At 43.6% G+C, this 26982-nt stretch overlaps 1 protein-coding gene across 1 annotated transcript in view; it reads left to right on the top strand.

Annotated features, from left to right (window-relative positions):
- LOC135522619 (cadherin-6-like) overlaps positions 1-26982 on the top strand; it is a 77171-nt gene that overhangs the window by 24267 nt on the left and 25922 nt on the right. Inside the window, exon 2 of the mRNA XM_064949055.1 lies at positions 12772-13210. Coding sequence (XP_064805127.1) covers positions 12974-13210 — 237 coding nt within the window. The 5' untranslated portion in view covers positions 12772-12973. The remainder of the gene's footprint in view (positions 1-12771; positions 13211-26982) is intronic.

Genomic DNA, 26982 nt, shown 5'->3' with positions numbered 1-26982 from the left:
GTTGTACTGCTATAGCAGGTTTATGGACTAAAGCATTGTCTCCTCAGCCTTGTCCTAATGGAGGATTCAGCTCATAAAGCAGCATCATGATTTGCAATAAGCAGAGTTAGGGAGAGTAATGAAGGTGTAAATCAACTGAGCCGTTTTTAAAATAATCTGGCGTTCACGGCCCTCCCAGCCTGCCTCCCCCACTCCACTCCTTCCCCCTCCCGAACGGCTAACCATCCTCCCTCTGTAATGGAAAGCCTGGTGCGCCCTAATAACGCTGAGAGTGAGCTGCAGTATTAGTAAACAGAACCTGTATTGACTCAGCCAGGTCCAAGCTCTGCCTCACTCAGCGTTTGTGTGTGTTAATACGTGCGTGACTTCAAGGTGACATATCCAAGAAAACTAGAGCTGAACAGTAGTGGGCAATTGGGTGTTTACATGCAGATAACATATTGTCACGGGCGTCCTCCTCTTCATTTGAAGAGGAGAGGCGAGAAGGATCGGAGGACCAAAATGCGGCGTGGTATGTGTTCATGATTAAATTTAATAAAGAAAACACTGAAACACACTATACAAAACAATAACGACCGTGACGCTAAATGAGAACTGTGATGACACAAGTAATCAACATAGACAATCACCCACAAACAAACAGTGAAACCCAGGCTACCTAAGTATGATTCTCAATCAGAGACAACTAATGACACCTGCCTCTGATTGAGAACCATACTAGGCCGAAACATACAAATCCCCAAATCATAGAAAAACAAACAGACAGCCCACCCCAACTCACGCCCTGACCATACTAAATAAATACAAAACAAAGGAAATAAAGGTCAGAATGTGACACATATAACATATGAACATTTCATTCCCAGTTTAGAGGAGGGGTTATTGGGTGGGAATCTTGATAACTACAGCTTTGTTGTCAGCTATTCACAGAAGTTCCAAAAAATGGCTTATTTCGATGCCTGCGCATGGACTTTATCAGGGAATGTATTGATTACACAAAGGCATTGTAAAGGGCAACACGGGGCCTTAGCGCTAACAGCAGTATGACCCGCCCCGCTCTGCCCTTTTCTAGATATAGTCATCGTCGTCACAATGTGGAAATGGAGAGGTCAGATATGTGTATTAGAAGCAATCATCCAAAAAGAAAAGGGTCAGATACTTTGGAGTAGAAATGCTTGGCCTGGGAGTTGTGTTCATTTCCATTCTTCGCTCTGCACCATCGATCGCGAAGCAAAAAGGCCTGCCTCTCCAATATCCATGGTCACCTTTTTTTTAAACAGGGTATTACTTTTTTAATGCAGTGGGGGCTTTCATTCAGGGTCTCTAGGCAGGAAAAAATATAAAGAAATGTTTTTGTGCGTGTGTGTGTGTGTGTGTGTGTGTGTGTGTGTGTGTGTGTGTGTGTGTGTGTGTGTGTGTGTGTGTGTGTGTGTGTGTGTGTGTGTGTGTGTGTGTATCTGTTGACCTCAAACACAAAGAAATGATGGCGGGGGATAATGAAAGAAAGTGGCCTACATTTTCGATATTCATGAGGGAGATTGGTTGCCTGTAGTCCACCCATGACATTAGGCTGAATGATTTTCTTCATCTAGCTGTTTAAGACCAGGTAGCCTCCTCTGCCTCTTTAATGCGGTATTGATTGTTTATCTGAAATACCACCGTGCTGGAGCCGTGTTGGTGGCAATGGGGGTTGGGTAGAGGGTGGAGAGGGCTGGTGAGGGAACAAGGCTGGGTGGTAAGGTTGTGATGGATATACAGACACGCTTAACAGACTGTCTCCTTTGACTAGGGCTCCCGAGTGGCGCAGCGGTCCAAGGCACAGCATCTCAGGGCTAGAGGTGTCACTATAGACCCTGGTTTGATTCCAGGATGTATCACAACCGGCCATGATTGGGAGTCCCATAGGGCGGCGCACAATTGGCTCAGCGTCATCCGGGTTAGGGTTTGGCCAGGGTATGCCATCATTGTAAATATCAATTTGTTCTTAGCTGACTTGCTTAGTTAAATAAAGGTTAAATGAAATAAAACTAGGCTGGTTGTGATCCTATATCTTAGGATGAAACCTCATTTTCCTGTACCTGTCAGTACAGTAACAGCCCCAGTGTTAAATGGAATAGAAACTGAGGTTGAAATGTTAGTGATGTGGCTCGTGTACGATAAGGCATCCTCAAATTCATATTCAGTCTTATGCCCTTGTCTAGTGAGCCGGTCGTGGCTGCCTGGTAGCTTTGCCTGGTGCCAAGAGCTTATGTCCACCCCTCTCTGCCCCCTCTCCTCTCTGCCCATGGGCCCATATGGTCAGATACACTGTATCACAGTGACCTGTGGCTGGGGTTGTTGTTCAGCCAGACCCCTGAGGTGCCTGATAATTAAACATGCACTGGAAGTCACCATGGTCACTAGGAAAGGTGAGCATGATTAAATCTGTGTGGCGGTCGAGGGTCCTGTACACTGTGTGTGTGTGTGTGTGTGTGTGGTGTGTGCGTACGTGCATGCGTGCAAGGGGCGAGCGGTCACTGCTATGGTCAACAGAGGATGAAATAAGCTAATTCCACCAACCCATTCATAGGAAAACAATGAAATCCAGAGAAATTGAGTGCTGTTGGATAACCAATATTTCTGAATGGAAAAGCATGGCAAACACACCTTTCATTAGAACAAGGACATCTATCCATACCTTACAATAATCTAGTCGTACATCGAATGGAGGCACTATGTAGATACATTTTCCAAGGCTATATCCCAATTACAAATGTATTACAAAGTTGCACACGCAATACATGCACAGTATATGCTCACCATGATTCAATGGGTAACAAGGCTATTCCACTGCATGAGGAAGTTTCTTTTTCTTATATCAAGAGGCTTAAGTGGTGCTTTAAGCCAGATACATTATGAGAGAACTATATGTCCAATTGAAAAAGAGGTCCAAAGCCTAGGCGTATACAAAACACCTTTACAAAGTGCCAGTATCACTCTCCCCTCTGCATGTACACTACATGTGTGACTGAACCATCCATAGTGTAAAATGTGCTGGTTTACTGTGAGCTTACAGGAAAATGCATTCTTCTCCGCCAAGGAAGACTAAGAAACACATATTTTCTCCTCTCTACAGATTCTTTTGTTAGAGTCATACTACTTTAGATTTGTAATGTGTTTTCTGTTTAAGCTCCATGAATTATGTATTGCTGTCTGACAATTGGGTCGGTGGCTTTATCTATTTTATGTAGCTGACCTGCTGTTTGAATAGCAATGTGTTTTTATAAAGGTCCCCCTGTTTGTAATTGTCACAACCAGGCTCGAAAGCGGGAGAGAGGGAAACGAAACAAACTAAACGTGGGATTGCAACAGCTGCTCTGATTTTCAATTCACAGTGCGCAGCTTGACCTTTGTGTTGCTGAATCAATGCGTCCGCCTCAAAATTGCACCATTCATTTGAAAAAGTAACGATTTGGTAGCAGTCGATCTAATCTCCAGGTACGTTATTTAATCAGAACAACCCAAACAATGAATAATGGAAAATAAAAACACATTTTTAATTACATTTGTTTTGATGTGTGTTTATTTCTGTGTTGATTTTTTGGCGGTATTTTATTTTTCCTGTGGACAGTGTATTGGGGTAACTGTTGAGAGAATAGGCTTTCAACACTTGACTGCATACGGCAGGCACATACACTTGGAACACACAGACACACACACTGACACACAAGCACACACACCTGTCCCATTTGCATAGGAATAGAGGCTTCCATACCGCGGCACATTGGGCGAAACAGGAAATGAGTAAGGCCAGGGGAACCCGCGCTGAGAACTCTCCTCCTTCTCTATTGTAAACAACTGAAAGGATAATTCCTAAATGGCACCCTATTCCCTATAGTGCATTACTTTTGACTGGAGTCATATGGGCCCTGGTAAAAAAAGTAGTGCACTATATAGGGAATAGTGTGTCATTTGGGACAAACATAAACACTGGCCGTCAGGAGACAGACAGCCCAGACCACACTGACACCAGACAGGTTCAAATTTTATTTGTTCTCATTCAAAAACTTCAGCTGGGTTTGATTTGAAAGAAAACAAATAATATCTGAACGCAGGTCTGGTCCGTATTGACACAGCCCATAGAGCTCTGATCTCACGCTGCAAAGAGAAATCACAAAACCACCAGTGTGTCACATAGGTGTCACAGACCGACAGACTGAGCTGAATACTAATCTTTTTAGCCTACCCCCTTCTTTTAACTATTATTTGTAAGCTTCTGTCACAGATTAGACCTGTCCTATTATGCAACAAAGCATTCCCATCTGTCTGCAACCAGGGTCCTAGATGTCATTCATCTAGGAGGAGCTCCATGACTGGTGGTGCCTCATTGGGGGGAATCAAACCACCAGCTATCTATTAGCCCTTCCACTGTGAGGACTCCAGCTGAGAGTGAGAGAGAGAGGGAGACTTTTCCTTAACTACTATGTCACTCCAGGGCAGTAAAAATCACAGGGCCATCCACTCGACTAGAGAGAGTGATACAAAGTAAGAGATACAGGACTTGGGATTAAAGAACAGTATGTTGAGAGAGCTGGTATAGCAGTAACCCCAATTTAACACACGACCTAGCTGAAGAGGTTAAGACAACAAATGGACTGGCAAGAAAGGGTTACTCCAGTAGACTGTCTGCAGTATCGAAACTGGGCTGTACATGCAGTAAAGACAAGTGTTCGTTCTGAGTGTGAGTGGTGGCGGCAGTGCGCTTGTTTGAGTGATGGGGTCGTCTCTGAATGGAAGCAGGGCTGGATATAATGAGATATCTGCTCCAAAATGGCACCCTAAATCCTATATAGGCCCATAGGGTTCTGGTCAAAAGCAGTGCACTATATAGGTAATAGGGTGGCATTTGGGACTCACACTGAGAAACGAACCAGTCTCATTGACTTGGCCCAGATCTGATGATTTATTTGGTTATTTGGGAAGCATTTGGGCAGCCAGGCAAGGTAATGTGTTTGCAATGAGCTCTGGAGCACTACATGTGGATGTATTGCTGAGGGAACACCCCCGGAACAATGACAGAGATGGTTTGAGCTAATACATCCCCACCCTCTGACAGATATGCGACAGACTAACACAGCTCCTCCTCCTGACAAGGATGGTACAGGCTAATTTGTTGGTCTTGTGTATGAGAATATACATCAGTGTTATTATGCACACTGACATGCACTTGTTCAGGGCATGATCGAAGTATGCATCCTCCTTATTAGTTTGAACCTTCTTAATTGATCGGCACTCAATGGTTGATGGCATGGCTACTCTGAGAGCGGGCGCAGATGGAGAGATGTTAGCAAGCCGTTACGATAAACCATCATATTCCAGATGCACTTCTACATACTTTCAGATCAAATCAAATGTTATTTGTCACATGCGCCGACTACAACCTTACTGTCACGCCCTGACCTTAGATATCTTTGTTTTCTTTATTATTTTGGTTAGGTCAGGGTGTGACAAGGGTGGTTGGTTTAGTTTTTGTATTGTCTAGGTGTTTTTGTCCTGTCTAGGGTTTCGTATATCCACAGGGTTTTAGTATGTCTAGGTATATGTAGGTCTATGGTGGCCTGAATTGGTTCCCAAATAGAGACAGCTGTTTATCGTTGTCTCTGATTGGGGATCCTATTTAGGTTGCCATTTTCATTTTGGTTTTGTGGGTTATTGTCTATGTGTAGTTGCCTGTCAGCACGTGTGTCTTATAGCGTCACATTTGTTTTGTATACTTTGTTCAGTGGTTCTCTTTCATTAAAGAAGAACGTATTCTTATCACGCTGCGCCTTGGTCTCCTTGTTATGACGAACGTGACACTTACAGTGAAATTCTTACTTACAAGCCATTAACCGACAATGCCTTTAAGAAGTTTTAAGAAGAAAATACAAGTTACAAATAATGAATTGAAATAGCGATGCTAAATACAGGGGGTTCCGGTACAGAGTCAATGTGCGGAGGCACCGGTTAGTCAAGATAATTGAGGTAATATGTACATGTAGGTAGAGTTAAAGTGACTATGTATAGATAATAAACAGAGAGTAGCATCAGATTAAAAGAGAGCTGGGTAGCCCTTTGATTAGCTGTGCAGGAGTCTTATGGCTTGGGGGTAGAAGCTGTTAAGAAGCCTTCCAGTACCGCTTGCCATGCGGTAGCAGAGAGAACAGTCTATGACTAGGGTGGCTGGAGTCTTTGACAATTTTTAGGGCCTTCCTCTGACACCGCCTGGTGTAGAGGTCCTGGATGACAGGAAGCTTGGCCCCAGTGATGTACTGGGCCGTACGCACTACCCTCCGTAGTGCCTTGCGGTCAGAGGCCGAGCAGTTGCCATACCAGGCAGTGATGCAACCAGTCAGGATGCTCTTGATGGTGCAGCTGTAGAACCTTTTGAGGATCTGAGGACCAATGCCAAGCATTTTCAGTCTCCTGAGGAGGAATAGGCTTTATATTGCCATCTTCATGACTGCCTTAGTGTGTTTGAACCATGATAGTTTGTTGGTGATGTGGACACCAAGGAACTTGAAGCTCTCAACCTGCTCGACTGCAGCCCCATCGATGAGAATGGGGGATTGCTCGGTCCTCCTTTTCCTGTAGTCCACAATCATTTCCTTAGTCTTGATTACGTTGAGGGAGAGAGGTTGTTGTCCTGACACCACACGGCCAGGTCTCTGACCTCCTCCCTATCAGCTCTCATCCTGTTGGTGATCAGGCCTACCACTGTTGTGTCATCGGTAAACTTGATGATGGAGTCATGTTCCTTTCATGAGCTTGAACATACTCCCTTTAAATGGGAATATGACAGCCTGTATTAACCTGGTTCAGATAGAGCTGAGGGTTGTTTCTCTTCCCCTGAGTACAGTTAGGAGATGTGACTAAGGTGTGATTAGGGTCCCCTTAAGGCTGAACCGTAGTCACACCTTAGTCACATCTCCTAAGAGAATAAACAGGTCCTACTAATTACCCCCAAAACAGCCCGAGCAATGCCAACAATGAGTAAAAACAAGAGGAGGAACCTTGAATGTCTCAAACTTTCCTTGGAGAGAAAGGGTGAACATACGCCTCTCACGCACTACTTCTCTGCAAAGGTGAATTACTCAGTTTGCTACATACTTCTCAACATCTTCCAGTTTCTCGGCTGAATCCTCAGTCATTATTGAAGTAAGGCGACATGAAAATACTTTTAAGACACAGCTGCGTCTAGACATTCACCCCCAGCGAAACCAAAGATCAATATATATTGACAGGTTTCAGAATGAGAATCTAGAAAGTCCTATGGCTATTCCGCTGAGAGGAGACGAGGAGATTGGCAAAACAAGGACAGCCAGCCAGCCAAACACTAGCTACCTTATGTTTTAGCTCATTACTAAATACATTGTGGTAGACTAGCATCCTGTCCAAAGGGTGTACTTTTCCATCAAGCTGCCTCACGCTACAGAAACAAGAGATTGGCTCTTACCCCCTATGGGCTGTTCTGACTTGGACTAGGTTACATACTTTAAAAGGTTGTCTCCTCGTCTCCTCTCAGCGGAATAGCCATATCCCCATTTAAAGGGAGTGTGATTAGATGCATCCTTGTGATGCGAGGACAAGGCAACGTAACCCTCCCCCAGTTTCACATCTGTTTGGTTCGCATCCTCTCACCGACAGCCAACTGATTAGTAAACTCTCAACCCACATATGAACAATAACTGAAGGAAAGACACAAAAAAAGCAAAGCGTTGTATTTGGGTCAGCTGCACTATTCCCAATGTACCAAGTGGGATTTAGTGATAAATTTAGCCAAGAAGAAGAGGGATACTATAGGAGTACCTCTGTCTGTGTCCGAGAATGCATCCCAAATTACACCCTATTCCCTATTTTGTGCACTACTTTAACCAGGGACCTGCTGAAAATTAGTGCACTACATTGGGAATAGTGTGCCATTTAGGACATAAAGCATGAACCTCTTAATAAAGTCAGAGGGAGGCAACCATGAGTCAAGGCAAAGGGAACGGAAACTGTGAAACAACCTGTCGCTGACAGTGTCACACATTAGCAGCTTATAAGGACCTCCTCTGTGGTTTGTAACAGGGCTGTGTACCTGCCAACCCCTTCTACCACCCCCCGCCTCCCCCACCCCTGGCTGACATTCTCCTCTCTCACTTTTAATTGCCCCCCTGGGGGCTCTCTCTGGGTTGCCGTGGAAGTCTGGGTTGCCGTGGCTCAACGGGCGCGATAGGGTGCTGCCTCGCAGTGTCGCTCATCCTCTCTCATTAGGAGAAAAAAGACAAAGGGAGAGAGCGAGAGTGAGATAGAAAGGAAGGAAGGAGAGAAGACCTAGAGAGAGAGAGAGAGAGAGAAGACCTAGAGAGAGAGAGAAGAACTAGAGGGAGAAAGAAGACAGAGCGAGAGGAAGAGAGTAAGATAGAGGAAGGAAGAAAGGAGAGAACAAGAGGAGGATGGGTAGGACTGCTGCTCCTAGGTCAGCTCTGTTCTGCCTGCTTCCAGGCAGTATGCACGAAATGCCGCCAATGGTATTTGGTGTAGTTACACATCCGCACTGGAAAAGCCACCCATGGATATATTTGTGTGACTCACTGTGTCTCCATCTCTATCTCTGTGTCCCTGTGTTTGATAAGAGCGATAGATACTTAATAGCTAATTGTTATGAGTTGAAATGTTATTTCATGTAATTGTATGAGTGTAGAATCATTTGGCTCCAAATTGTCAGCAGACACATTCATTTTGCTCACCCTGCATGGAACACAATGCTGTATTATTGCCGTATGTAGTGACTCCAGACAATCTGTGACAGGCAATTTCAAGCAATCTTTTTTTTTCAAACAGTTGCAATTAAATGGTGCAGAACTGGATGCAAGGAGAGAGAGGGAGTAAAAGGTGGAGGGAGAAAATCAAGCAGTGTTGGGGTTGTTGTAAACACATTCTCTTAACTGGGAGGATATAATTGTGGTGTCATGTTCCATTACACAGGTTCATTATGATGCTGACACTCACTGGGGCTGGGAACCAAGAAAATAGAGGAGAAATACTCATCACGCACAGGCACACAGATGTAGAGAAATCTAAGCTATGAATGTAACTGACCTACTGGTCCACTGTCTGGAGAACTATGGGATCAGAGAGCTGGGGCGGTATCCCAAATGGCACCCTATTTCCTACAGCGCACTACTTTTGTATCCTCACAGTTAAAAGTAGTGCACTACATAGGGAATATGATGCCATTTGGGACAGCATGCAGGGCCTTTCTATACAGTTAGTCAGGCATTAGCTTCCAGCCTTCCATGGTGACATTATGAAGAAATCTATTGAAAGGACAGACTGCCTGCCTCCCACCAGAGCAAAACTTTATGTGAGAGAGAGAGAGAGAGAGAGAGAGAGAGAGAGAGAGAGAGAGAGAGAGAGAGAGAGAGAGAGAGAGAGAGAGAGAGAGAGAGAGAGAGAGAGAGAGAGAGAGAGAGAGAGAGAGAGAGAGAGAGAGAGAGAGAGAGAGAGAGAGAGAGAGAGAGAGAGAGAGAGAGAGAGAGAGAGAGAGAGAGAGAGAGAGAGAGAGAGAGAGAGAGAGAGAGAGAGAGAGAGAGAGAGAGAGAGAGAGAGAGAGAGAGAGAGAGAGAGAGAGAGAGAGAGAGAGAGAGAGAGAGAGAGAGAGAGAGAGAGAGAGAGAGAGAGAGATGGGTGCAGGCGCCTACTTTGGGCTCTCGACAGTAGACACCCCAAACTGTAAGACATTTCTGTAATTTTAACAGTAAAAACACTAGAATGTACAGTAAAATATAGATGTGTTTTACAGGATTCATTATGGTGTATTGTGGGGAAATGTTGGCGGAGAAAGAGTGTGTGTGTGTGTGTGTGTGTGTGTGTGTGTGTGTGTGTGTTGAGGAGCTGAAGACCGGAGGTATTAGAAGGCTCTGAGAAGTGACCACGGAGACCACATTGTATTTCCAACTACACTGCTGAGTCCTACAGCAAATCAATAGCTCCCAGTCCCCCTCGCTCCCTCACCATTGTCAATTAAGGAAATTCATCAAGTTAAGCGCAATGGGGACTTGGGAAAGAGAAGGATGGTAAGAAGGAGGGAAAGAGGAGGGAAATAGAAGAGAGGAAATAGAAGAGCGGAAAGAGAAGGATGGAAAGAGATGGAGGGAAATAGAAGAGAGGGAAATGAATACGCTCATAGGAACATTTAGATTTGAACCAGAGCTCTCCACGTTGAGAGTTACTTAGAGAGAGATTGTGAGTGGGCTATGTGTTCGGGTACTCTAGTGCATCATAGAAAATAGGATTCCATTTGGGATGTGACCTATATTCCCGCCCTGGACATTATTAAAAGGATGACAGGCCGTCACTCTCACCTGCTGTCTGTTGTGACCAATGGGTTCTTATTCCCCTGCTGAGGCAGGCAAAGGACACATGCAAAGTGACTCCCGCATCGCAAGTGTCCGAAAATCCCTATGATAATGAATATCAGCTGAAGAGCATACAGCAGGCAAATTAGAGGAGAGGAGCTTTGACATAGGCTATAATAAACTGCAAGGCATGAGGAAAAAGAGAAAGGGGGACCTAACCCATCAACTTTTACCATTGAAGTTTTGCCTCATAAGGGGAAAGGAGGGTTGAAAGCAGGGAGGTGGGGCAGGGAGAGAAGCCTTGGCTTGGATGGCTAGAAGGAGAGAGAGAAGACAGGTAGGGTAATGGATGGGCAAGACACACACACACACACACACACACACACACACACACACACACACACACACACACACACAGCTCCTCTCCTGACTGTCCTGCTGACTCTGCTCTGACAGGACATTTCTACCTCTCCTTCACTCCCTCCATCTCTCCCTATCCTCTTTCTCCATCTCTCACTTTCTCCCTCTACCCTCTCTCTCTGCCTAGTCTGACCCTCCGTCCCTCTCTCTCTCTCCCTCTGTCTCTGCCCACCCTACCCTGACCCTCCCTCTCCCTTCATCTCAATTTCAGCTTCTCCCTCACTCTCGCTATCCCTCTCAATGTGTCTTGACCATTCTGTATTTCCCTCTCTCTTTCTAGCTCAATCTCCCCCCTCACTTTCTGCATGCAGGTCCAGACACTTTTTCCTTTCCGCCCTGTGAAAAGCAGAGCTGCTGTATAGCGGTCTGCATCTCTCTATCTGAGCCGAGCCTGTGTGTGTACCCCAAATGACAACCTATTCCCTGTATAGTGGACTACCTTTGACCAGTAATAGTATTGGCCCTGGTCAAAAGTAGTGCATTATAAAGTGAATAAGGTGCCATTTGGCACACAATCTGTATGTGATAATGGTGCTGCTGGTTCCCAGTGTGCCCACTGATAACCCAGTGTCTGCACCCCAACGGTGCCACACCCAGACAGGATTAATGAGCACCCAGACAGGATTAATGGGCACCCAGACAGGATTAATGAGCACCCAGACAGGAATAATGAGCACCCAGACAGGAATAATGAGCATAGGAGATGTATACATGTCCTCCCTCATGGACTGTTTATTGAGTGAGTGAGTGAGTGAGTGAGTGAGTGAGTGAGTGAGTGAGTGAGCAAGCGAGTGAGTGAGAATGTGTGTGGCAGTGTGTGATCTGTGCTTTCAAGACAGGGCCCCACTGTGTGGTTTGCAAACAGCCATTTTGGGCACTGCATCAGTGCTAGAGGCGTCACTACAGACCCTGGTTCGATCCCGGGCTGTATCACAACTGGCTGTGATTGGGAGATCCATAGGGCGGCGCACAACTGGCCCAGCGTCATTCTGTTTAGGGGAGGGTTTGGCCGGGGTAGGCCGTCATTGTAAATAAGATTTTTTCTTAACTGACTTGCCTAGTTAAATCAAATATAATATTAAAACACAGTATCTTTATATTGATCTCTAAGTAATAAACTCAGGTTGCCATTGCTCAGGGTCTCCATTGACAGCCTGCTGGCTCTGATGACAACGTGTTCCCACGCAGATTGTTTAAAGAGATACATCAAGCTAAACATGCAGAACAGGCAGTCTATTAAATGTTAATTCCGTTTAGTTTCTTAATTGAGATATGATGTGTGGCAGTATACACAGTAAACAAAAGTATACAAAACATTGGGGACGCCTTCCTTTTGCCCTCAGAACAGTTTCAATTAGTCAGGTCATGGACTCTACAAGGTGCCGAAAGAGTTCCACAGGGTTGCTGGTCCATGTCAATTCGAATGCCTCCCACAGTTGTGTCAAGTTGGTTGGATGTCCTTTGGGGTGGTGGACACTTCTTGATACACTCAGGAAACTGTTGAGCGTAAAAAAAAACAGCAGAGTTTCAGTTCCTGATGCAAACCGGTGCGCCTGCTACCTACAACCATACCCTGTTCAAAGGCACTTACATTTTTTGTTTTACCCAATCACCCTCTGAATACCACACATACACAATCCATGTCTCAATTGTCTCAAGGCTTAAAAATCCTTATTTAACCTGTCTCCTCCCCGTCAACTACACTTATTGAAGGGGATTTAGCAAGTGACATCAATAAGGGATCATAGCTTTCACCTGGTCAGTCTATGTCATGGAAAGAGGTGTCCTTAGTGTTTTGTATATAATAGATGTGTAGGATTCCAATTATGCCCTTTATAGCTGTTTCAACGTGTGAATGGAGAATTAGACTCATTATGTTGACTCCTATTTCTTTAAAGGGGCAATTGGAAATGTCATTTCTGAGAGATGCTACAGAATCCTACATTATCATATTGACAAACTGTTCCTGACTGTGTGTTCTATGTTCCAGATACTGGCTGGACCCGGGCCCTAACGGCAAACTGATGGCCCATGCTGCTGCTGCAGACCTACACCCAGACCAGGAGGAGTGACCCAATGACTAAATGTCTGACTGAAGACCACTGATCATTTCACACTAACACCCAGAGGGAAGAGACCATAAACTACAATCAAGCTGTGGTTGAAGCTTTGAAACTATTGACCTGGCAGTCATGTTGAGAGGCAGAACTGTCCTTCTCCTGCTGGTCCTCTGGGCGTACCTGTGTTCCCATGGGGACGGGCTGCGTGCCCTGAAGAGGACTACAGGGGGTCGGCGGGGGGTGGCGTTGACGCTGACGGGGCAGGATGCCAACGGAGTGCCTCTGAGACGCTCCAAACGAGGATGGATGTGGAATCAGTTCTTCCTACTGGAGGAGTACACAGGGTTGGATAACCAGTATGTTGGAAAGGTACAGCATGATGTTAACTCTCTTTTTCACTCTTTTCTGTTTTCTTCTCATTATAATGAAAAATTTGATGTTGGTTGGTTGAATAAGACATGAATTTGTCAGTAATACACTCTTTCTGCAATATAATCCATACACCTCACATGTGATCATTTCCCAGAGTGAATTCTGTTCGGGATACTATAACACCTAGACAATGATTGAGGTCAATTTAGCATTTTCCCCACTAATGGCCTACTAAAAGATTGGGAGAGGGGAAGCTGATCCTGAAGCTGTACCTAGGGAAAAGCTGTACCCGTAGTACTGCCTCCTAGGCTGAGTCAAATGTAGAGTTGTCTGATGTGTTTAGTGCTGACTGTCAGCAACTATATGTGGTAGCTCGGCCGATGTCCACTCTAGTTATAGTATCAAAGCATCCTACGGAGGTAGCGGACTAGCGGAGCCATACAGCCAAACACACAGGCTTCTTACAGCCATTATTTGTCCAACAAAAAACACAACTTTGACCTAGATTGCATTGGGGAGAGTATGCCTACAAGGAACAATATCAAAAAAGCCCATGCATTACATGCCAGACAAGAGAGTCAAGGAAGTCAAGATATCACGCTGTCGTACTACGTACTGAAATTGACAAGACTATTAAAGTGAAGCATCCCAGCCATTTTAAGACGAGTGAGTGAGGAGGACGAAAGTGAGGATGTTTTGTGAGGATTGGTATTTGTCCCAATTGGCACCCTATTCCTTATATAGTGCATTAAAAGTAGTGCACTATATAGAGAATAGGGTGCCATTTTGGGACGCAGGCATGAATGAATAGGGTATGTTTGCTTTGCATTCGTGACCGTGACGTCAGTCCCTCCCTCCGTCCGTCCAGAGGATAGAGTCACCCAACCTAAATGAGATTCCACAACACAACGTCGTCCCCAAGTGAGACTTTCAGCCTGGCTTCTAAAAGGATTACACAGCTTGTGAACGAACGAAGCAGAGGAGGGGAAGAACAAAAACGAGAAGAATAGAAGAAAAGACGGTTAGACAGGAGAAAAAATAAATAAATAAAGACAAGACAAGTAATAAAAGAATGTATAAGACGTTCGACATCAAAAGTCAACCACTGGAGCATAATCAAAACACTTTATCTCCTTTGAACACTGATTGATGTGGAGGCTCATCCTTTACTGTGTAAAGGACTAATAGACAGCACTCACACTCACAGCAACAAACCTTTGAGCTGCGGTGTGGCTGTGGGGATGGAACAAAAAAACATTTTCTCCAGTCGTTTCATCTTGAACAGAAACACTTTGTTTCATTCCATTCCACTGCTCCGACCAGCAAAACAACATTCCGAACCGGTTCGAACCCCAAAGAAACTAACGGTTTATATCGTTCCTTTCTCTTCCTTATGAAATGTATGTTTTTCATATTTAGCGCCTTCAATTACTTCACCAATCAGTACGGATATAGCTGGCAAGTGTAGCTTATGGCGCAAGATGCAACCTACATTTTATGGGTTATGGAGAGAGCGAGAAAGGGTTATTAAGGAGGAGGGTTGAAGCACTGGGCATCGTGTTATGACATGCATTATCTGAATTAGGTCCACAGAGCTATACCTAGGAGGAGTTTTTTTTTATATATGCATGGCCACGCTACTTCAAATCACACTGCGTATACTGCTTGCTCAGCCACACCAGTGTGTCGGAAGAAACACTGTTTGACTGATGACCAAAGTCAACTTGCAGGTGCCCAAGCGTGCCACAAGGAGTTGCTAGAGCGCAATTAGCTAAGGAAAGCCCCCCTTCCCCTACCCAGGATGACGCTGGGCCATTTGTGTGCCGTCCTATGGGGCTCCCGATCAAACCCAGGCTGTAATGGCGCCTGAGCACTGTGATGCAGTGCTTTTGAACGCTGCGTCACTCAGGGACTGAGGAGTGGCTTCTATGGAGGTCCTTTGAATGTCTTTTGAGCTTGAACTAGCTAGCTAACAAGCTTGTGTGTGCGGAGTGGCACCAGAATTAAAAACAAGTCTTACCTTTCCCAACGTTAAACGTGATAACTAGGCCTAAAGTATCATTAACTAGCATTGAAAAAGTTTATCAATTCTTCTGTAGCTAATGAATATATATCTTCCTATCTTCTGAATCACACTTGTACAGTAGCCTATGGTTTGGAGGGAGAAGGGGCAGGTTGCCTAGACATGCACACACACTGGCAAAGATTTTCAGCTTGCAGGCAGACACTGGAATATGTTTCTGAGTGACAAAGTGGGGGCTTTGCATAGGTGCTTTTTTGCCAGATGAGAGAAACATTTCTGGAACGTAAATTATTGTTATTAACCGGTTCCTGTGCTTTTCAAACAACGGTTCTGTTCCGGAACAATATGGATCACTTTCATTCCAGGTTCCGTTCTGTTCCTTGAAAACGTTTGTTATTTTCCGGTTTTCGGTTCTGTTCCCTGAACCAGATCCAACCTCTGGTACAGACACACTGAGAAATCTGGTTGCCACAGTTGGAGGTTGTTCGTAGATTCTAATGCTCGTTAGTGGCCGGGAACTTGACTTTGAGCGAATCAGAGAGCACGATTCTCCATGTGGGGGAGCTGACAGAAATGACAAGAAAAAGGTCAAATGAGGGCACTTTTCCCAGTGTAATCCACCCCCTTTTCATCAAAATTGTTCTAACTAAAACTATAAAGCTGTGAAATACATATTTTAAGTCTAGATATAAAAGGAATGGCGTGGTAAGTGCAGCACAACGCACACAACACTAAATGCTTTACCATGCTAGCTTTCTAGAAAGACAATGAAGAAATATTTTAATTCACTCTCCATTATCCCATACTGCCAGTTTGCTTGCTAGCCAATGTTAGCTAAACAGTTAGCATCTCAACAGCTAAAAGGGCAGCTGCTTCATTAAAAAACAAATCCATTGTGATTTAATTATAATGTTGCTAACTACGCTAGTTATCTAGTTGTGGCTAAATGGTTAGTATCAACAAGAGTTTTCTACAAATTCTAGCTAGCTAGCAACAACATTAGCACAGCTTGCCAGTTAGCTTACATTAGCTACAGCAGGCACAAGACTACCATACAAGACTGCCACCTTGTGGTCTGCAGTATTGAAGATTAAACGGTTCTATGTGAACAACAAAAAATTAACTGCCGACACTCTGGGCAAAGGTACTAAGTAATCTACCTATCAGCAGTCAGATTTCTTTGTGTGTCTTACCCTTAAATTAAGAGGCTTTCTACTGAAGGTAGACACCAATAAGGCATCAAGCCATGGAGGAGTGTTTCACTTAATGAAGCCTCTCTGAGCGATGTGTGTTATCACACAAATACACACAGATTCCGGGACCTTTGCGCACACACATGCACACACAGTCTTGTACAGCTAACTTTATGGGGACACCAATTCAGTCCGATTCAAAACCATATTTCCCCTAAACCTAACCTGTACTCTTAACCCTAACCATAACCCTAACCCATAAACCTAACCTAAACCCGGAAACTAACCCTAACACTAACCCTAGATCCTAACCCTAAACCTAGTTCTAACCCTGACACTAATTCTAACCGTATCCCTAAACACATTAGAAATAGAATTTGACATGTCCCCAGTTGGTCAAATTTTTGTTTGTTTACTATTCTTGTTGGGACTTCTGTTCCCCACAAGAATAGTTCCCCGCACGCACACACACACACACACACACACACATACATACATACATACACACACACACACACACACACACACACACACACACACACACACACACACACACACACACACACACACACACACACACACACACAGAAAGTCACATCACAGGCGCCAGAACAGAGCAACACAAAAGGGAAACCTTTTGTCATTGAGGTTGACTCTATCTGAATGAGGGAACACAGCACAGAACAATAACATTTTTGTTACAGAAGGAGACAATGAATTGGAAATAACACAATGGCAGGTTATAAACAAGGACTGAGTCCCAAATGGCACCCTAAGGGCCCTCGTCAAAAGTATTGCACTATATAGGGACTAGGGGGCAATTGGGGATGCAACCAAGGGGTTGCTTCTCTTGCTTTAGACACACAGATAAAATTATGAAACTACTGCAGTTGAATTAGGTCCTCCTCTTCCCCCAGCTTCCCCCTTATTCCTCTTTTAAAACAGTTATTCTATAAACTCCATCTCCGGAGTTACTTTTATGATTTCTTTATTGGGTTCTGAAATGCTAACAAATGAAATCAGATGAAATCTCTCCCGAACAAACTGGAGAATAAAACAAAGGCAGATGAATGAAGGACAGGCATGAAAGGATGAAAAAGGAGAAAAATAAACGACTGGAGAAGTAGACCATAGCCCAGTCAGTGTTACTGGTTTAGTGCGTCCCTAATGGCACCCTATTCCCAACATAGTGCACTACATTTGACCAGAGCCCTATGGGCACTTCTTAAAAGTAGTGCAGTAAATAGGGAATAGGGTTCCATTTGGGACGCATGAATTGGTTGTTGTCTTCGTGTGTACGGGCCGGGTGGTTGGTTTTCCTGGAGGAAGAAAAGAGAATCATCGTACAGTGAGTCTCATTAGCAGTCGAGCCGCATATCGTACCTCAGAGAGCCTGGGCTGTCACTGGGGGAGAGTTTGTTTGCTTATTTCATTATTTTCCTGCTTTACCAAAGGGCACATTCCTAGTGAAAATGGTTAATGGCCTGTGGTTGAGGAGTATTTGTGCTGTACGATCATATCTCATAAAGTATTTACAGACCCTGATAGGCCCCAGTGGTTCGCTAGGCCTGGTGGGTATGGTCTCTTCCCGCATCCCAAGCAAGCAGTTATATTCTATCTATATTCTCCCCCGAGCTCCCCTCTGCTCCTCTCCCTTCACCGCCCGGCCCTGCTTACCCCACAGTAATGGTCTGGAAATGAATGGGAAAAAAGCAAATTAGAGAAATAATAATGCACAGGGTTAGGCTGGCACCCCACCCCTAGTTAGTCTAGCTGTGTTTGAGTCAGTGTCTGCCTGAAACATACATAGCTTGCATCCCAAATGGCACCCTATTCCTTACATAGTGCAACATGTGTGACCAGATCCCTATGGGTGCTGGTCAAAAGTAGTGCACTTCATAGGGACTAGGGTGCCATTTGGGACAAACCTGTAGGCTATGTGGGGAGCAGTCCAGCCTCAGCGTCCCCAAGGGGGGGGGGGGGCTCTTCTCTGTTCTCCGTTTCTTTTCATGCTCCCCCATCCCCAGCTGCTCACCTTGGCATAGAGAGGGGTATGAGTTTGTAATATGGCACACACAGAAGCTCTTTCTGTATCTGTGCCATGGAAACGCCTCTGTCTCCGGCAGTGACCTGGAGCACACATTTGCTGTATTTGTTGATTAAGGCGATAACCCCCTGTCTGCCTAGTGTATATGAGTGTGTGAGAGAGAGTGACAGAGAGACTCACATATGCCCTGGCCTTGAACAGAGTAACAATCCCCCAAAGCCCCATCCTGTAACCTGAGAGGTAATTTATCAGATGCTCAACATGCTCTGCTCACACCTACTGTAAATGTCTGGGCCGAAATCAAATGAAAACAACACTATGGAACACAAAACGTTTACTATCTCATCCTGGAATATACAAGGTCTGAGGTCATCTGCCTTTGGCCTAAAGAGCAGGAACCCAGACTTCATCAAATAAATTGGAAATACAGACTTTGCATCCTACAAGAAACATGGTATAGAGGAGACGGACCCACTGGTTGCCCTCTAGGGTTACAGAGAGCTGGTAGTCCCATTCACCAAACTAACAGGGGTGAAACAGGGAAGAAACTCAGGAGGTATGCTAATTATTTATAGAGCAGACCTAACCCACTCTGTACTACCTATATCCCCCAATAGAATCCCCATACTTTAACGATGACAGCTTCTCCATCCTAGAGAGGGAGATCTACCATTTCTAGGCCCAGGGACATATAATGTACTAGTCTGTGGCAACCTAAATGCCAGAACTGGACAAGAACCTGACACCCTCAGCACACAGGGGGACAAACACCTACTTGGAGGTGACAGTATTCCCTCCCAAATATGCCCCCACCCAACAAAACTATGACAAAATTGGCTTTTTACCAAATTATTTACGACAGACAACATATTCACCCTGCACATCCTAATTGACAAACAAACAAACAAACCCAAAACAAAGGCAAAGTTTTCTCATGCTTTGTTGACTTCAAGAAAGCGTTTGACTCAATGTGCCATTAGGGTCTGCTATACAAATTGATGGAAAGTGGTGTTGGTGACAACATTATAAAATCCATGTGCACAAAAGTGTGCGGTTAAATTTGGTAAAAAGTGCACTTTTCTTTCCACAGGGCAATGGGGTGAGACAGGGATGCAACTTAAGCCCGACACTCTTCAATATATGTATAAAAGAATTGGCAAGGGCACTAGAACAGTCTGCATCATCCAGACTAACCCTGCTAGAATATGCAGTCAAATGTCTACTGTTTGCACATTACCTAGTGCTTCTGTCCCCAACCAAGGAGGTTCTACAGCAGCACCTAGATCTTCTGCACAGATTCATTCAGGCTTGGGCGCTGACAGTAAATCTCAGTAAAACAAAAATAATGGTGTTTCAAAAAAGGACCAGTTTCCTGTACCACAAATATAAATTCCATCTAGACACCGTTGCCGTAGAGCACACAAAAACTGATATATACCTCTGCCTAAAAATCAGCGCCATAGATAACTTTCACAAAGCTGTGAACGATCTGAGAGACAAGGCAAGAAGGGCCTTCTATGACAACAAAATGAACATAAAAATACTTGAATCAGTTATAAAACCCATTGCCCTTTATAGTTGTGAATTCACTAAATGGAACAAACCACATTGAGACTCTGCATGCATAATTCTGCAAAAATATCCTTTGGGTACAACGTAAAACACCAAATAATGCATGCAGAGCAGAATTAAGCCGATACCTGCTAATTATCAAAATCCAGAAAAGATGTGCTCAATTCTACAACGACCTAAAAGGAAAGGATTCCCAAACCTTCCATAACAAGCCATCACCTACAGAGAGATGAACCTGGAGAAGAGTCCCCTAAGGAAGCTGGTCCTGGGGCTCTGTTCATAAACACAAACAGACCCCACAGAGCCCCAGGACAGCAACACAATTAGACTCAATCAAATCATGTGAAAACAAAAAGCTAATTACTTGACACATTGGAAAGAATAAACAAAAAAACAGAGCAAACTAGAATGCTATTTGGCCCTAAACAGAGAGTACACAGTGGCAGAATACCTGACCACTGTGACTGACCCAAAATTAAGGAAAGCTTTGACTATGTACAGACTCAGTGGGCATAGCCTTGCTATTGAGAAAGGTCGCCATAGCTTGTCTTCTCTTGAGAGCCAGGTCTGCCTATGTGCATACTGCCCACAAAATGAGGCGGAAACTGAGCTAAACTGAGCTAACCTCCTGAAACATATTTCCCTCAGATTACACAGACCCACAAAGAATTTGAAAACAAATCCAATTTTGATTAAACTCCTATATCTATTGGTTGAAATACCACAGTGTGCAATCATAGCAGCAAGATTTGTGACCTTTTGCCGCAAGAAAAGGGCAACCAGTGAAGAACAAACACCATTGTAAATACAACCCATATGTATGTTTATTTATTTTCCCTTTTGTACTTTAGCTAGTTGCACATCGTTACAACAGTGTATATAGACATAATATGACATTTGAAATGTCTCTATTATTTTGGAATTTGTGTGAGTGTAATATTTAATGTTCACTTTATTGTTTATTTCACTTTTGTTTATCAATTTCACTTGCTTTGGCAATTTAAACATACGTTTCCCATGCCAATAAAGCCCCTTGAATTAAATTGAGAGAGAGAGACAGAGAGACAGAAAGATTATGGAACTTTAGCAATGTGTCTCTCCTGTGTGTGCATGCATGTGTGTGGTGTGTGTCTCCTATGCGTCCCTCTGCGTTATGGGGTGTGATGAGGTCGGGCAGTGACGAGGCTGTTGAACATCTGTCTGACAGTGTTACAGGGAGTAGGACGAGATGTCTGAATAAGATACTAGGGGCCCGTCCCAAATGGCATCCTATTCCCTATATGGTGGAATAATATAGTGCTCTGGTCAAAGTAGTGCAGTGTATAGGGCCTAGGGTGCTATTTGGGACACAGCTTAGGCCAATACTCCTACACTCCTCTCTCCCGCTCTCTCTCCTCTCCCCTAACTGCTGTCAGTCAGAATCGTTTAAGACTTCTCTCTCCCGCTGAGTCAGCTGTGGAATCATATTATTTATCATTTTGTTGCTGTAGTTACTTTCTTTGTTCTGAATTCTGTCAGCAAGGTAATATTCAAATTAGAGGAGAAAATAAATTCAGCTGCAACGTGAGTCCAAACTTTGAAAAAGTTTATATGAATTATATGAGAAAAAATACACGCTTACTTGATTAATTCCCATGTTATTCTGAAATATATGTTTAACATTCAAGTGTTTATCTATTAAAATCTATTACAGTTTATTTTGAATTTACAATTGTTGCCAGGAAGGCTAGTTGTGTTTATATGAGTCAACTAAGTCCCTATGGGCCCTAGTCAAAATTAGTGCACTACATAGGTGATAGGTTGCCATTTGGGACATACTCAGACTATTGGAAGAAACCACAGGGCTAAAAGGGTAACTGGCTTGTTGGACTAAGGGTCTTGTCTAAAACCATAAGCATGCCCAATAATGCTGTGAAACTCAAATGGCAGCCAAATGTGTCTACCATGACATTTGCTGTGCTAATAACATAGATTAAACTGACAGAAAAAAATAATACAATATTCCATCTCCTAATTTGCAGAATTAGTGTTGAATATGATGTGATGTAAAAATACATGTTTAATGTATTAATGAATATATTATTACCATTCATAAATGTTATGATTAATGGATCTTGCAAAGTTTATTGATATACAGTATATCTTTATTTTATGGGTGGGGTGGGGGAGGGGTAAATCAGATTTAATATTTTGCTGATTGATTGTGGCTTCTTTCAGTGTAATTGTCTGCATCATTTCGAATCCACAATATGTTTTGGGTAAATATATATACAGTACCAGTCAAGTTTGGACACACCTATTTTTTATTACTATTTTCTACATTGTAGAATCATAGTGAAGACATCAAAGTATGAAATAACACATATGGAATAATGTGGTAACCAAAAAATAAAAAATGTGATAAACAAATCAAAATATATTTTACATTTGAGATTCCTCAAAGTTGCCACCCATTGCCTTGATGCCAGCTTTGCACTCTCTTGGCATTCTCTCAACCAAATTCACCTGGAATGCTTTTCAAACAGTCATGAAGGAGTTCCCAGATATGCTGAGAACTTGATGGCTGCTTTTCCTACACTCTGCGGTCCAACTCATCCCTGTCACGTTTGTTATATAGAGGAGACCAAGGAATGTATACGTGATGTGAATACATACTTATTTAATGAAGAAAACACTAAACAAACTTACAAAAACAACAAAATGAATGTGATGCTGTAATATAATAGTGCAGACACAGGCAACTAGACATAGACAATAACCCACAGAGAACCTAAGGAATATGGCTGCCTAAATATGGTTCCCAATCAGAGACAACGATAAACAGCTGCCTCTAATTGAGAACCAATCTAGGCAACCATAGACATACATAACACATAGACTAGTAAACACCCCCATAAACATACAAACACCCTAGACAAGACAAAAACACATAAATCACCCATCACATCCTGACCTAACCAATATAACAAAGAATACTAAGGTCAGGGCTTGACAATCCCAAACCATCTCAATTGGGTTGAGATCGGGTGATTGTGGAGGCCAGGTCATCTGATGCAGCACTCCATCACTCTTCGTCTTGGTCAAATAGCCCTTACACAGCCTGGAGGTGTGTTGGGTCATTGTCCAGTTGAAAAACAAATGATTGTTCCACTAAGCGCAAACCAGATGGGATGGCGGATCACCGCAGAATGCTGTGGTAGCTATGCTGGTTAAGTGTGCTTGAACTGTAAATAAATCACAGACAGTGTCACCAGGAAAGCACCCTCACACCTCCTCCATGCTTCACGTTGTGAACCACACATGCAGAGATCATCCGTTCACCAACTCTGTGTCTCACTAAGATAAGATACGGCGGTTGGAGCCAAAAATCTCCAGACCAAGGGACAGATTTCCGCCGGTCTAATGTCCATTGCTTGTGTTTCTTGGCCCAAGCAAGTCTCTTATTATTATTGGTGTCCTTTAGTAGTGGTTTCTTTGGAGCAATTTGACCATGAAGGCCTGATTCACGCGGTCTCCTCTGAACTGTTGATGTTGAGATGTGTCTGTCACTTGAACTCTGTGAAGCATTTATTTGGGGTGCAATTTCTGAGGCTCGTAACTCTAATGAACTGATCCTCTGCAGCAGAGGTAACTCTGGATATTCCTTTCTTGTGGCGGTCCTCATGAGAGCTAGTTTCATCATAGCGCTTGATGGTTTTTGCGACTGCACTTTAAACTTTAAAAAGTTCTTGAGATTTTCTTGATAGACTGACCTTCATGTCTTAAAGTAATGATGGACTGTTGTTTCTCTTTGGTTATTTGAGCTGTTCTTGCCATAATATGGACTTGGTATTTTACCAAATAGGGCTATCTTCTGTATACCACCCTACCTTGTCATAACACAACTGATTGTCTCAAACACATAAAAATTCTGCAAATTATGTCACGATCGTCATAATGAGTAGACCAAGATGCAGCGTGGTATGGTTCCATCCCCTTTATTATGAAGTGAAACTCAAAGAAATCAATAAATGCACAAAAAACTAAACGTGAAGCTGCTATAGTGCTCCCAGGCAACTATACATAGTCAAGATCCCACAAAACACAAAGGGGAAATGGCCGCCTAAATATGATCCCTGATCAGAGACCACGATAAACAGCTGCCTCTGATTGGGAACCATGCTAGGCCAACATAGAAATATAATTACCTAGATGACACACCCTGACCTAACCAACATAGAAAATAAAAAGCTCTCTATTGTTAGAGCGTGACAAATGAACTTTTACCAAGGCATACCTGTTAATCGAAATGCATTCCAGGTGACTCCCTCATTTAGCTGGTTGAAAGAATGTCTTCACTATTATTCTACAATGTAGAAAATTGTAAAAATAAAGAAAAACCCTTGAATGAGTAGGTGTGTGCGAACTGGTACTTTTTGACTGGTACTGTATATCTTTAAATATATTTTCCTTCTTTATTATTTTGCACTTACCGATATCTGAACAAGAGAGCCTCTTCGAAATTGCAGCAAGTGGTTTTGTGAAAATGTAATTTAATCAGAAGCCAATGACAGATTTCTGGATTGGGCTGCGCTCAGAGTATCCTGCCTTGGCAAATCGCTCTGTTAAGATGCCCTTTGCAACCACATACCTTTGTGAGAGTGGATTCTCGGCCCTCACTAGCATGAAAACTAAATACAGTCACAGACTGTGTGGAAAATGATTCAAGACTGAGACTCTTTCCAATACAACCCAACATGCAGAGTTATATGCATCCTTTCAAGCACACCCTTCTCATTAACCTGTGGTGAGTTATTCACAATTTTCAATGAACACATAATGTTTTATATGTAAGATTGTTAAATATAGAGATTATTGAAAATGATTGATTATTATTACATTATTATTTGTGCCTTGGTCCTATAAGAGCTCTTTGTCACTTCCCACGAGCCGGGTTGTGACAAAAACTCACACTCATTCGTATGTTTAATAAATTTATGGTATAGTGTGTGTGTGGGAGGGTTATAATGATGGCAAAAATACAACATTTGAGAGTGCGTTGACCCTGGTGCTAGAGGAGGTACACAGCTGGAGGTTGAATGTTTGAACCGGTAGGGGACTATAACATGTTTGGGAACCACTGCTATGGAGTGATTAATCATGCTTCACCATCTGGCAGTACGGCAGACAAATCTGTGTTTGGCGGATGCCAGGAGAACGCTACCTGCCCCAATGCATAGTGCCAACTGTAAAGTTTGGCGGAGGAGGAATAATGGTTTGGGTCTGTTTTTCATAGTTTGGGCTAGGCCCCTTAGTTCCAGTGAAGGGAAATCTTAACGCTACAGCATACAATTACATTCTAGACGATTCTGTGCTTCCTACATTGTGGCAACAGCTTGGGGAAGGCCCTTTTCTGTTTCAGCATTACAATGCCCCTGTGCACAAAGTGAGGTCCATACAGAAATGGTTTGTTTAGGTTGGTGTGGAAGAAATTGACTGGCCTGCACAGAGACCTGACCTCAACCCCACCAAACTCCTTTGGGATGAATTGGAATGCCAATTGCGAGCCAGGGCTAGCCACCCAACATCAGTGCCCGACCTCACTAATGATCTTGTGGCTGAATGGAAATTTCCAATATCTAGTAGAACGCCGTCCCAGAAGAGTTGAAATTGTTATAGCAGCAATTGGGGGACCAACTCCATACTAATGCCCACGATTTTGGAATGAGATCTTTGATGAGCAGTGTCCATATACTTTTGCTCATGTAGTCTATGTTTGTAAATTTGCCATTAAGAAGTACCATGATAATTTAGTGTCCATATAGCTGTACCGTGATATTTGCACTGTTAAGGATTCTGTAGCTGTGACTAACTGTCCTCCAATATTCCACCTGCTAAAATTCCCCTCATTCAAGTTGGGTTGTCATCCCAGTGACTGGTTGACCATCCCTGTACACATGGATCCTATGACCTTTAAGAGATGTATTTAACAATGTTTATTTAACCTTTATTTAACTAGGCAACTCAGTTAAGAAAAAATTCTTATTTAAAATGGCCTAACATGGACGACGCTGTGCCAAATTTGCGCCACCCTATCGGACTCCCAATAACGGCTGGATGTGATACAGCCTGGATTGGGACTGCAGTGATGCCAATTGCACTGAGATGCAGTGCCTTAGACTGCCACGCCACTCGAGATAGGGGCCCATCCTTGAAAAAGAGCACGATGCCACCTACAGTACAGAACCAGATCCACAGGCAGCATCATTTCGAATGCCGTCGCCTCGGTTTTACTGCTCTTAGTTATAAAAAATATATACACTGCCCCAAAAAATAAAGGGAACACTAAAATAACACATCCTAGATCTGAATGAATGAAATATTCTTATTAAATACTTTTTTCTTTACATAGTTGAATGTGCTGACAACAAAATCACGCAAATATTATCATTGGAAATCAAATTTATCAACCCATGGAGGTCTGGATTTGGAGTCACACACAAAATTAAAGTGGAAAACCACACTACAGGCTGATCCAACTTTGATGTAATGTCCTTAAAACAAGTCAAAATGAGGCTCAGTAGTGTGTGTGGCCTCCACGTGCCTGTATGACCTCCCTACAATGCCTGGGCATGCTCCTGATGAGGTGGCGGTTGGTCTCCAGAGGGATCTCCTCCCAGACCTGGACTAAAGCATCCGCCAACTCCTGGACAGTCTGTGGTGCAACGTGGCGTTGGTGGATGGAGCGAGACATGATGTCCCAGATGTGCTCAATTGGATTCAGGTCTGGGGAACGGGCGGGCCAGTCCATAGCATCAATGCCTTCCTCTTGCAGGAACTGCTGACACACTCCAGCCACATGAGGTCTAGCATTGTCTTGCATTAGCAGGAACCCAGGGCCAACCGCACCAGCATATGGTCTCACAATGGTCTGAGGATCTCATCTCGGTACCTA

This window comes from Oncorhynchus masou, chromosome 30, assembly GCF_036934945.1.
Source record: "Oncorhynchus masou masou isolate Uvic2021 chromosome 30, UVic_Omas_1.1, whole genome shotgun sequence".
NCBI classification, from domain to species: Eukaryota; Metazoa; Chordata; class Actinopteri; order Salmoniformes; family Salmonidae; genus Oncorhynchus; species Oncorhynchus masou.
The sequence above is the reverse complement of the archived record's forward strand: the minus strand, read 5'-3'. Positions and strand labels throughout refer to the sequence as shown.